We start from the raw sequence: 13,351 nt of genomic DNA, 5'->3' as shown, positions 1-13,351 counted from the left end.
AGTGGATGGAAAAACTCCAAAGGAAGGTGTCTTTCTGTCAGAGCTGGGTCTAAAAAGCCTTCCTGAAGGCATACCTGCACTTTAAATCAGTTTGCCCTGTGGCTGAGAACTTTTCCTTAAAATATATTCTGCCACCCCCTCCATGCTCAGTGGACTCATTTCAAAGGTGACGGTACCAATCATCTCTTTTCCCTGAGGAGGTTGGGGAAACACATGCTCATTCACTATCTGGGCTTTGTTCTTTCTTGCTGTTGTTTTTGATTTGTGGTGGTGTCGTTGTCGTCGTAGTCGTCCAAATTCCCAGAGATTTTGTTGCTTTCTTAAGAACTATATACTTGACACACAAGTTATTTTACTTGTCCTTATTTAATGATGGCATCAGCTTGTTTACCTCCTTTAAACCAACTACTAAAGACATGGGAATATATAGCATACTCCTGGGCCTTCCCATAAACTCAGGTAGACATGAATACTCCGCTTTCATGCCTCATTGTCCTGCACAAGAATTCTGTCCATAGTGTCCCAAGTACTTATGTCAAAAGCACATCAACAAATTAATCACAATGTAACCCTAATGAGGGAGAACCTAGCAGTTACAAGTAAAGAAAGTCTCTGAGGAGCATTAGGAAACCATGAGGAATCAGTCAAAAACAGGATGCTGACAGATAAGAGAGGGGAACTACTTCCAGGCAGAGGCAACACTGGGCTCCAAGCTGGGAAAGGGAAGAGCCCACAGGTTCCAGGCAGGGGCGAGTTCATCAAGAACAACACAGGAAGAACAGGTGTGCCTAACGGAAACAATGGATTAAAAAGACAGATGGCAGGGCTGGAAAAACGACTCAGCAGTTAGAAGTATTTGCTGCCCTAGCCCAGGATCTGGATTTGGTTCTCATCTATATAGCAGCTCATAATCTCCTATAGCTGTTGCTCAAAAGGACCAAATGCCTTCGTGTGTCCTTTGTGGACACCAAACACACACACACACACACACACACACACACACACACACACACACACACACAAAATAAAATATAAATAAATCTAGTAAAAAAATTAAAAAACAGAGTCAGGCTTTCAGAGCACTGTGTATGTAAGACATACAATATAAGTTTGGACAGGTTTGTCAGCTATTAGAGGCCATCAAAATCTTTATGAAAGTTACTTATACAAGCAACTATACTTCTAAAAAAACAATAAAAGGTACTTTGTATGGGAAGGAAGCCTTGAACCAGAAAAAAACAGACAGTAGCTGAATCTCCACGTGAGCAATCAGTAAGGTGTACCAACATAGTAGCAGAAAGAAAAGACAATTCCTCTCTGGAATCAAGGTATCGAAAGTTATCTAATGAAATACATTCTTACCACAACACAGGGTAGTCTTTCATTAAATTTTTCCTAACAAAAGATAGATAAACATTTGCCAGATACACTGGCACATGCCATTAATCCCAGTACGAAAGAGGTAGAGGCAGGCCAAGCTCTGTGAGTTCACGTTTGGCCTGCTGGTATAAAGAGTGAGTTCCAGGACAGCCAGGACTACATAAAGAAACCCTGTCTTAAAATAAAACAAACAAAATAAACCTTACACCAGAAATATGACATAAACTACATGTGTTTTAAAAAGAAGTAAAAAATATTCAGCCAATAATTTTGATACCTCAAAAAATTTTTAAATATAAGTCTTAGGACCTGGAGAGGTAGCTCATCTGTTACGAGTTCTTGCAGAAGAGCCTGAGCTGGGTCCCAGCACCCACATGGTTGCTCACAATCACCCATAACACCAGTTCCAGGGGATCTGACACCTTCTTCCTTGGGTACCAGGCACACATGTGGTACACATACAAACATTCACACACAAAAAAATAGAATAAATCTTTTAAAATGTAAGCCATTCATAAACCTATGCTAAAAACAGCTGCTTATAGATTTTAAGACTCATTATTATATAATGAAAACATTAATAGGTAATCCTTGTTAGAATCAGAGGGTATAAATATTTAAATCTACTGTTACAAAAATCATTTCAAATTTCTTCTTTCAGTGTATTCCAAGAAAAAAAAGGGAACTCTCTTCATTTTAATATATTTGTTTTAATGTTTGGATTATAAATGTATCCCTCTGTTTTGCAGTTTTTACCTGCTGATCTTATTTTACCCACTAAAAAGATACATACACATATGTAGGTTAATATGTCTGCTATTTAAAAGGCATCGCTGCAGTATTTACCAAGACTAGAGTTTTCTTTTAATTGAAGGTGTGCACAGACTCTGTCTGAGGTGATGTCTGTGGTGAATAGTTCACCACGACTTGAGATGCCACTTACACTAAGCTGTCAAACAGTGCTACTGTCACTTCTAGTCCTTGGATACAAACTACATAATGGCTGTCAGTTAATACACTGCTCCAAGTTTCAACCAGACAGTTTCAGCTGTGTAGATTCAGAGAGTCATTGGCAAATATTTCACAGACATTGCAAATTGTTACCAGGGCAACATACTGAACAATGATTTTATAAGCAAGTGAATATGAGTTTAAATGTCAACTAGACACAAGATCTACAACTGAAACTGCATGGGACATGGTAGGCCCTGTGTGGTAGGCCTGGGATTCATACCTAAGAAGTCTCCAGCAGCATAAAATCTGAATCTAACCTCACTTTCAAAGAAAATTCATTTTAACCCAAAAGTAGATAGTTTTCAATCCCACCCCCCCCAAAAAAAAAAAAAAAAAACTAGGGAAAGTTTTAATTAGCAATAATTATTTCTGTAAAATTGTTTTCTGAATGTAAGCTGTGGGAGCATGGTAATTAAAAGCATATTACTTTCAAATGTGAAGCTGGTAGCTTTTTATTTCTTCCCTCACAAAGCTCTTCTACTCTTTTAGCAAAAGGCTGAACTATAAGACATTCTGAGACGTTAGTTAATTTCATCATCCTATAAAATGGAGTCTGAGGTTTGGTTCCCTATGAAAGCAGCACAGCCCATCTTTTGGAACCTGTACTTTTCTAAGTAAAACAGACCTTATAATTCAAGAGATAGATCAACAAAAGAGCCCCATGACAATACAATGTCATGGGACCTGGCTTCATACCTTGTAGGCCAAGCTAGCCTAGTCCTTACAATCCTCCTGCTTCAGCTTCCCAAATGCTGCAATTACACATGTGCCCCCCCACCCCGACTCAAAGCAATACAAGCTCAGTGGGCTATAGTGTGAAAAAGTAACACTTACCATGCTCCTGCTGTCTCACTAGCAACCCTCGACATGCTAAACACGTGTGAGCACTGAGCATAACTGTGTTCCCAGCACACTTTGGACATGATACCAACACAGGTAAGAGCAGCAAGCTTCACAGAAACACTCTTGAGAAATACATCTGAGGCACAGTAGGTAAGGAGAGTTTGGACTTGAGTCCAAAACTCATTACTATGCAAATAGAGAGACAATTTAGCCTTATATATAGAAATCCCTTATTCTTTATGGGTACAGAGAAAATTAACATAATACTTAGAGGATGAGATAAAAGAACCATAGAGTCTGAATGTTGAGTTGTGTTAAAAAACCAATACCATCAACAAAACAACCAGACAGTGTAACTAAAGATGCAATTACCTCCCTCACACATGCAGGGATACTAAGAACAGTGGCAACAAAAGCAAACAGTGTAGCCAGGGATGTAATCCATCCAGTCCCTCACACATACAGGGAACTAAGAAGGGTGGCAACAGTTATTTCTATTTACCCATTTTATTTACCTCACTCTTTTAAGAGCTTAAGTTTGAGTTTAAGTTACAGTCTTTGTAAATCTGAGCAATCACCAAGTGAAATGTCACATGTTCTTTTCTTGTGCTCAGTTCTGCTGAGTTCCTGCATGCATCTCCAGATATGGAAAGTTTAAGGGACTACACAGCCACCCTTCACAGAACAGTGTTTTGAAAACAGACGATCCTGTCTTTTAATATTTCTGGGAAGAAACCAGTGCTCCCTAGTGGGGGGAGGGCAGAGAGTTTTGATTAATACATGACTACATTTTTTTTCTTGCAGGTGTTGGGAGAATCAAATTAACACATAGCAACAGTTAGTGAGATATGACTTCATTTTCTGTAATAAATGCCAAGATCAAAACATGCCCAAGTCAAATTTCCTCGCAAGGTTCCCAGCAGGAGCCTTCCTCTTGTCTGTGATTTCCTCTCACCCAGCAGAACCAGACTGAGTATGCGCATTTGCCACTAACACTAAGCAGCACTTCCTTAATCGCTCATTTCCAACAATTTATGGATCATCAGTGGCAAAAAAAAAAAAAAAAAAGGAGCAAAAATAATGAAAGAATCCAATGAAAGCTCATGGAGTCCCAGGCTGGACTTCCTACTCTCTTCTCTTTAAGATGGAGGCCTGAGACAAATTAGCCACTGAAGGGAAAAGTCATCTGGTCATAAAATACAGTACAAGGTCACTTTTATGTAAGTTTGCCAAAAGCGACATAAACCAGGGCAATCTCAAACTGTGACACAGGATAGAAACATATTAAAACGATCTTTGTTCCTCCTCTATTGTGCTGTCATGTTGCTTGGCTTTATGGACAGCCTGAGCCCAGCACAGAGCACTTCGCCTCCACCTGGCCAGTGCAACTAATTAAGAGAGGAAGTGACCTCAGATTTTGTGCATTTTACTTTTATTATGAAAGCACTTTGTTTGAAGTTACAGGAGCTAACCTCTTAATCCTACAGATCATGTGTGAGGTTCTGGACACTCTAGGATGGCTAGATGGTTTGGATAATTGGTCAGGATGTTGCTGTCGTTATGTTAAGTTTTATGCTAGGACTTCAAATCAAAGATAGGCATTAAAGTAAAGGGCAATATAAATCTGCTACCAGAAAAGTCCTGAGCTTATGAATTAATCTGTCATTACATTATACTTCCAAAACAATCATGTGGTGAGATCTTTTCCCTGCTTTAAGTTAATTTTGTCTCTATAAAGTTTTAATTCAAAATATGATGGTAACATACAAAATGAATCTGATATATTCCTCTCATTTAACACTGGCCAGTACGTTACCGTCTGGAGTTCATTATGAACCCAGAATTACTATCAATAACCAGGAGGTCCTTTCTGAACAGGAGAGGAAGAAAGCATTATACCATTGACAAAGCGGATAGTCACAGCACTGTGGTCTCCCCTAAGATGAACCCAACCCCTCAGACCACTGACTCGCTCATACCATTGAATGACTGAGGTCAAAACAGATTCAACACAGGCATTTCCTATCAGAGTTGAATTAAAATCCAAGCACAGAATCATGTTCAAACACACAACCAAATGCCTATGGCAGTGTTAGTGAATGGCTGCAAAATAGTATATACCTAAGAAACCTCACTACAGAAGGAAGTAAAATCTCTACAACAAAAGCAGGCTGCTTACTATTAAAAGAAAATCACTTTTCAAAACTCTGTTTTCTCATACTTGAGAATTCATTAAAAAAAAAAAAGTGACTAGATGGCCCCAATAAAACAGCAATTCACCCCGTGTGAGACGATGGAAGAAAGGCTACTTACAGCTCAGAAAAAATGACCAGCTCCCTAGACCTAAAATGCCCTGCTTGAATTAACATAGCTGTTTAATTAAAAACTAAGGAAAGGATTCTGCTTTGCTGGATTTTCAATTCAAGTTCTGCATCCATCCTGTAGCCAGTAGCCAATTTCCGCATCTCTGCACAATATGCAAGGAGCTGTTTTAAAAATCGATTGCCCAGGGGAATCCACGGTTACATGGGGGGCCATGTGCCACTTAGAGAATATACCAGATGTAAACTCAGTAAAACACCCCAGGAGGGTGGTCACAGGGGAAGGGGAATGGAACGAGCCAGGCTGTAAGTTTGTCATGACTCAAACCATGGGGTACTTTACACTGAGAAAGTTTCTACCCTCTCTCCAGTATCAGTCAGAGACAGATGTGCCTAATGAAGTCAATCAGCAGACAGCTGTGCAGAAGCATACATGAACACGTGTAGGCCTCAGCCATCCTCATAAACGCTTTGATGACTTTGATCAATCAAAGCACAAAGAGCAGCCTCACAGTATAGTCCACTGCTCTGATACAGCCTCAGAAGCTATAGAGATGGCTGCTGCTGGAGAAACACTGAGAACCTGTGCAGATAGACCCTAGGAGTCAAAGGTCATACTAGATTTCAACACACTGAAGATATAGTTATAGTACAGTGCCAGCAGCCTTTGTTGCTTTCCTATAACTGATTTTAAAACTTTTATATACTTTAAAATAGCATTGACCACTTAATCTGAAAACATGTCTACTAGGCTCTGTAATACACCTTACCTCCCAGTAGCTTTTGTCAAAGGATACAACTCCTAATGCTAAAACTGGCTTGTTTTGCTTCTACACTCAATACTTCAAAGTGCAGAAAATAATTTAGAATGTTAGACCATCTGAAATCTGTCATTACTCAGGACTGGCCAGTGCCTTCGATAAACACACTCATTGGCCGAGTACATTCACAGACTATGTACGTCTTAATTAAATCACCGTGCTATGTAAAACAGCACTCTTAAGGTCCTTTCACGGTCTATCGTCTCTCTTTTCTTTTTAACTGAATTTATCTATTTGCTTGTTTGGTGGGGGCACCTGTGCCACGGTGCACATGTAGGTATCACTGGGCAACTGCAGAAGTCAGTTCTCTACTTCTACCGCATGGACCTGAGAACTGGACTTAGGTCATCAGTCTTGGCAGCAGGCTGAATCATCTTGCCAGCCCTCGTCTGTCTTTTTACTATGGTAGAAGTTGATATTTTCTTAGGGCAATCTCCTCACTATTCTCCTTATAAATTACAGGTCTAAAAATATATGAATGGTTTTGAAAAAGCAATAAATATATATTATTTTATATATAAATATATCTATATATTTTTATATATATAAAGTCCTAATCTGTGCTTTTACATAAATTACCTCATTTAATCATCAAACTAATTCATCCAGACGTGGTGACACAGGCCTTTAATCTGATGTTAATACCTAATGCACCCTCAGATCTCCCTTCCCTGGCCCCTTCTTGGTGTGTCAGCATAGCCAGGTTTTCTTGGACACCATTAATTCTTGGACCCCACTCTACCTCCAAGTCACAGCCACATTTTTCCAATTTTAGCATTAACAAACAAATTATTTATATTGGCTTTTTACAACATCTATTCCTCCTCCAGCTTCCCAAGTCAGAGCAATGGTAGTCACCATAGCCTCTACCTGTTGAACTCTACCTCCTGGCCTCTACATGCTGGACAATTCTTAAATCCCTGTGGCTGGAAATCAGTTTATTTGATGATGCTGACCACACTGTCCAAACATTCAACACTAAGTCCATTCAACATTTCAGATGAAGAAGAGCACGGTGACCCTCCAAGGGTTTGGAGGGACGAAATATGTTTAAATATGTGTTTAGGACAAGGGTTTTTAAAGCCAATTTTATAGAAAAATTAGAAGTAAAAATAATTAACAGCAAGAGCTGTGCAAATGTGGACATGGGATGTCATGCTTGTCTCTTGGGCTCAGCTCTTTCTCCCTGCTGACGTGAGGTCTAAGAGAGTGGTTTTCAGTCCTGTGGGTCAAAACCTCTTTTAGGTTGAATGAACCTTTTATAGGGGTTGCCTAAGACCATCAGAAAACACAGATACTTACATTACAATCCATAATAGTAGCAAAGTTACAGTTATGAAGTAGCAATGAAAATAATTTTGTGGTCAGGGGCTGCCACAACATGATGAATTGTATTAAAAGGTTGCAGCAGTAGGAAGGTTGAAGCCCACAGGTCTAAGAGGAGGAACACAAGAAGTGACTGTTCCTGGCTTTCACCACTGAGTCTTAATTCCAGAACCTGTTGTCAATTATGCCTCACTCTAACTGAGTCCCTTTCCTGGCTTGTCAGTGCAGACAAAGCAAAGGCAAGGACTGCCCACATCACAGGCTGCCTTAAGTCATGATGTATCTCGCTAACAACCACATCTTCATAAGGAGTGTGAACTGAGATCCTCCTGGAACAGCAAAGAGGAACAGTTCAGCAACAGCATCCAGGTAGGGTTAGGAAGAGGAGGAATTGTGCACACAACAGACACTAGCAAGTGGTTTTAGTGAGTCTACACATCTAATACCTATACACCTGTGCAATACTGCCTCCATGACTCCCTCCCCAGCAGCTCTTGGCACTAGGTAGAACATGTGCTCCAAGGGTACTCTTCTCCTTGGTGACAAATGAAAAACACTGAAATGCAGAATTATCACTACACTTAGATGAAACAGTAGGTGCAAAAACACTCCAGAAAAACACTTTCCAGCTCCCTATTGTCTACAGCATAAAATCTAAACCCTGCCAGAGCTAAACCCTCCAGAACCTTATCCTGAGGTTCCCTCTACCCTCTACTGCTCCGCATCCTCTAGCATTCATCAATTCAATCAGAACTCAAGACCACAGGGCAAGCCTTGAAATTTCTCTTCCGAGCCTTGCTCACCCTCAACGCTCAGCCCCATCCCAGCTAGCCTCCGCCCCGCTCTTACCCCAAGATCAAGACACCATTTCTTTCAGTGGCTCCCACAGTTCCTCAGCATAAGGCAAGCTATGGCTTCTTTGTGTGCATCGCTGAATATCCCTACTGTCTGTCCCTTGAATGCAGAGTCTGAGCTCTTCATGAGCAGCCCTAGAAAGCTCCTTTAAGGATACAGTAACTTGTACATGGAGCTGCTTACTACGTTTCTGATGAAAAGACAGCTATCTATGAAAAACTCTAGCTCCAAACTTCCCAGAAACTAACATCTCAAGTGTCTGGTGGCCACCCTCAGGCTGTTGGCTCACTGTAGCATTCTGTCAAGCTGTGTACTCTATACTTGGTCTAGAATCCCTCTGGCCGTGGGTTTCAGGATGCCTACTGTACTGGCTGGTTCTGTGTGTCAACTTGGCACAAGCTGGAGTTATCACAGAGAAAGGAGCCTCCTTTGAGGAAATGCTTCCATGAGACCCAGCTGTAAGGTATTTTCTCAACTAGTGATCAAGGGGGGAGGAACCAGCCCATTGTGGGTGGTGCCGTCCTGGGCTGGTGGTCTTGGGTTCTACAAGAGAGCAAGTGAGCAAGCCAGTAAGTAACATCCCTCCATGGCCTCTGCATCAGCTCCTGCTTCCTGCCCTGCTTGAGTTCCAGTCCTGACTTCCTTTGGCGATGAACAGCAACGTGGAAGTGTAAACTGAATAGACCCTTTCCTTCCCAGCTTGCTTCTTGGTCACGATGTTTGTGGAGGAATAGAAGCCCTGACGAAGACACCCCCCTTTTCCTTACATTCTAACAGCACAGCTGCTCTACTGTCAGCATTCCCAGTCCTCTTGTCTTCCCTTTCCACACTCTGTCCTTGACCATCTCTCCTCTTCTTGCTGGACTCCTTGTGCTTTCCACAAGGGACTACAAAGAGAACAATGCCTTTGGGAAAGTCAGGTGTGAGGCCACTGCTATTTTATAGACGGGGTCTTCAGATAAGTTAACAGTATTTAATACCACTGAGCCTCAGTTTTAGCCATAATTCCTTCTAGAAACTATAAATAGTAAAGCAACTTTCGTTTTTGTTTGTTTGGTTTTTCAAGACAGCATTTCTCTGTTAATCCCTGTCTGTCCTGGAACTCACTCTCTAAATCAGGCTAACCCCAAACTCAGAGATCCACCTGTCTCTTGCCTACCAAGTGCTAGAACTAAAGGCGTGCACTACCCACCACAGTCAGCTATAGCAGCTTTCTAAATTAAAACCAAGTAATTATGTTACTACACAATTTAATTGTTAATCTTAATACAAAAGAATGTAAAATAATTCCAACATACGAAAGCCAGTTTTCTCAATGTGAAGCTTGAAAACAAAACACAAGACATTCTCGTCTCTGTACATTTACTAAACAGGAAGTCAACTGATGCCTTTCACCTACAGTGTTCATCTGAAGTAACAAGAAACCCACACAAACACATGACCCCTCAGGGACTGTCACCAGTGTCACTCAGACTGTTCCCACATCAACAGTGCTCTTTTGGCACCACAACTAAAACTAAAACAGTCATCACATGTCCCTGGGCAAGAATGGCATACAAATCCATGAGAAATCAGTAAAGTACTTGCCATGTAAGCATGAGGACCTTAGTTCAAATCCCTAGCACTCATGTAGAAGCTAGTGCAGTGGTGTGTATCTGTAACTCCAGTGTTAGAGAGGCAGAAACATGAAGACCCTTGGAGCCCACTGGTCAGCCAGCTGAGCTAAATTAATGAGTTCTAGATTCATCAAGGACCCTGTCTCAAAAAAAATAACAGTGAAAGCAAACTGAGAAAGACAGCCAATTTTGATCTCTGTCCTTTACACATACATGGACCTGCAAGAACATATGTAAACACAAACCAAAATGCTCATATGCCACATACAAAAAAGGGGACAAGCAATAATCCACAGTTTACAACTTCACATAAGATAAGCACAATTCACTCCATACATTACAATAGGAATAGAAGATTCAGAATGTTGTAAAATGCTTCAATTGTCACACTAGCTCTGTCACTCTGACAAGAATTAACTACTTAAATCTTTTCATTAAATCCTAAAGTTATATTCAAAAGTTTGTTTTAGACACTCTGTATCAAAGTCAGAGTCAGTTATCCCCTGCTATAAAACCATGCTGTTTTCAGATGCTCTTGAAAAGCTTCCCAGTGTGCTTGCTCCCCAGTCTTCCACATTCTTATAAGATGGGCCATTCTCAATACCATGGGGGAGGGGGTTCTATATACTGCAGAGTAATTAATTTTTATAATGTGTTACTATCCTGAAAATATTTGTACTTTAAGTGTGTCCTATTGGGCTCTGAAGTAAATGAAGCTTCCCTGAAAGGCCTAACTAATGGCTGTGATGTCAGGTTGTCAGATCCACTGGAGACACTCATCAAGCTGGATATGCACCATAAATGCACTCCCTGATGAGTACACAAGTTATTCACCGTGCAGTATTATTAATATTATCAACAGTGGGGCAATATCATTATTTAGTAATTCAACTGTTGGTTTATATCAACTTCTAGTTTAATATGAGTGATTTAATAAATTTAATCCAAACCTAATTTACTTACCTTTTTCAGGCCTGCAAAACCTTCTGATTCCAGAAAGAAAAAGGCAAAGGGCATCAACACAAATAAACAAAGGTTGGAAAATAAAGACGCAAGATTCCACAAACCTATAAAGATGACAATAAGAAAAAATAAGAAAATCAGGTTAAACACTGACATTGTTTCAAAGTTTGCGAAGTTATGATGCCCATCAAGATCTGTGTTTTACTAATAAAAATCAATGCCTATTTGAACTGACTATCTAAACTTGACTATTAGAAAATAATTATATATTTACTTGATATATTTTATCTGTAATTTTTATCTATTGGAGAAGCCAATATAGAAACTGTTTAATTTCCCTCACTCCCCCCAAGTAAATTAACTAAAGATATCTTATATGCAGAGATCCAAGGACACAGCTCTTTAGAGATATCATCGCTGAAATACTTTAATTAGAGCTACTAGCATCTACTTGTCAGTAAGTACCAGGACCAAACTGAGTGTTTCATATACACACCATTTAAGCCTCCAAGACAGTCTAAAGGAAACTAGCATTTTCTGAACTCCATGAGCCAAGCATTACTCAGTGCCATGAAGACATTGTAGGAACTCATTTTTAGTCACAGGAGTCCTTGAGCAGGCAGCACTGTCGCTTGCCAAGCTGCAGAGCATGTGAGTATCGGAGCAGACTCCTGGAATCCTAAAAGCCATGTCACAGGAGTTCTAACAAAGAATGCCAATTGGGAAAGAAACTGTGACCCAAGTGGGCAAGCTCACAGAGCCATTTCCCTCTTGGCCAAGTCATGGCACAATAAATGGCAACAAAATAAGGATACACTGACAGGTATGTCACAGGCAGAGTGTTTGACCCAACATATATTTTTTAAAATAGAAAAAACATTATAATTCAAAATTGAGGGGTTGGGGATTTAGCTCAGTGGTAGAGTGCTTGCCTAGCAAGCGCAAGGCCCTGGGTTCGGTCCCCAGCTCTGGAAAAAAAAAAAAATTCAAAATTGAGCTTCAGAGTGATGGCAGTAATCTTGAAAAGAGAGTCAAAGTTAAAGGTTAAACCAATGCATTCAAAGTACTACATGCCATTTAAAAGCCAGACAAAAATTGTTCCTGCCACACCTTTCCTTCAAGGTCTACATCATCGGAGACATAGAGTCAGACACACAACACACTGTTCTCTTAACAAGCAGTAAGTGACGGCATAAGTTAACGTGTATGCATGCACATCCTGCTCCTAGGACACTGTGAAAGACAGGGAACTAAGCTCCTGAACACTTGTATCTAAAGCCAGTCACTTAATTTAATAGGTAAGATAATGACATCAATTCATAGTTTCATATCCAGAAATCTAGATTTGATGCACACATAATGTGCATTAACCTTTTCAAGACAAAAAAAAAGTTAAAATCAATGTCTTAAATATTTTTTTCTTTTTTGAAACTACATCACATATATCCCAGACTGGTCTTGAATTCTCTATGTAGCCAAAGATGACCTTGAACTCTTGATCCTCCTGCCTTTACCTCCTGATTTCTGGGATTAAAGGCATATGTCACGACACTGGATGTATGGATTTATCTGGTGCTGGGCTGGAACCCAGGGTCTCTCTCATACAACTGAGCTACATCCTCAGCTACTGTCTTAACATCCTTTAGTGGTAAACTAATCTAAACTTTTAAAGCTTAAGTTTAAATTAACATTATTTTAAGGTCTTCTAGACATATGAAGTAGGACAATAATTCCTATTACATAAAGTAAAAAATTGCTTTAAAATACTTTAATATGTTCTGACCCTTAAAAAGATAACTCTAACTCTATATACCAAGGAGGCCAACCATGAAAACCACTAAAGTATACAAGGCTAACCAGGATAACTTAGGAAAATCTGCCCTCAAAAAAAAGAAAAAGAGCTTTATTCTTTTCTTTACTGAAAACCTGTAATTACAATTACCAGGAAAGGAATACAGAATGAGGGACATGTAAAAGCATACACCTAAGTCTCAAACTAGGCTGTGGCGACCTTGCTAGGTTTCCAGATTCCTCACCGGTGAAACTGAGGTTTAATGCTGTATGTGTGGCCGTTATTAGTATTAAATGAAAGAAGGAATGGCTGACAATGGGGTCAGTGTCACCACAGAACAAGTACTTTATGCTTTTCTGTTTTTATTAACCATCACTTCCCCAGAGACAACTAATTGGTAGGACTGTTAGCTGCCAGCAC

The 13,351-nt window shown here is 40.0% G+C and overlaps 1 protein-coding gene across 2 annotated transcripts in view; it reads right to left on the bottom strand.

Moving 5' to 3' along the window:
- Positions 1-13,351, bottom strand: part of Lmbr1 (limb development membrane protein 1) — a 128,717-nt gene that overhangs the window by 62,729 nt on the left and 52,637 nt on the right. For both annotated transcript variants that reach the window (XM_032907191.1, XM_032907190.1), the window contains one exon: positions 11,140-11,243. In XM_032907191.1, the coding sequence (XP_032763082.1) occupies positions 11,140-11,243 (104 nt within the window). The remainder of the gene's footprint in view (positions 1-11,139; positions 11,244-13,351) is intronic.

Source organism: Rattus rattus, chromosome 6 (assembly GCF_011064425.1).
Source record: "Rattus rattus isolate New Zealand chromosome 6, Rrattus_CSIRO_v1, whole genome shotgun sequence".
NCBI classification, from domain to species: domain Eukaryota; kingdom Metazoa; phylum Chordata; class Mammalia; order Rodentia; family Muridae; genus Rattus; species Rattus rattus.
Note: the sequence above shows the minus strand (reverse complement) of the source record. Positions and strands in the feature narration are given on the sequence as shown.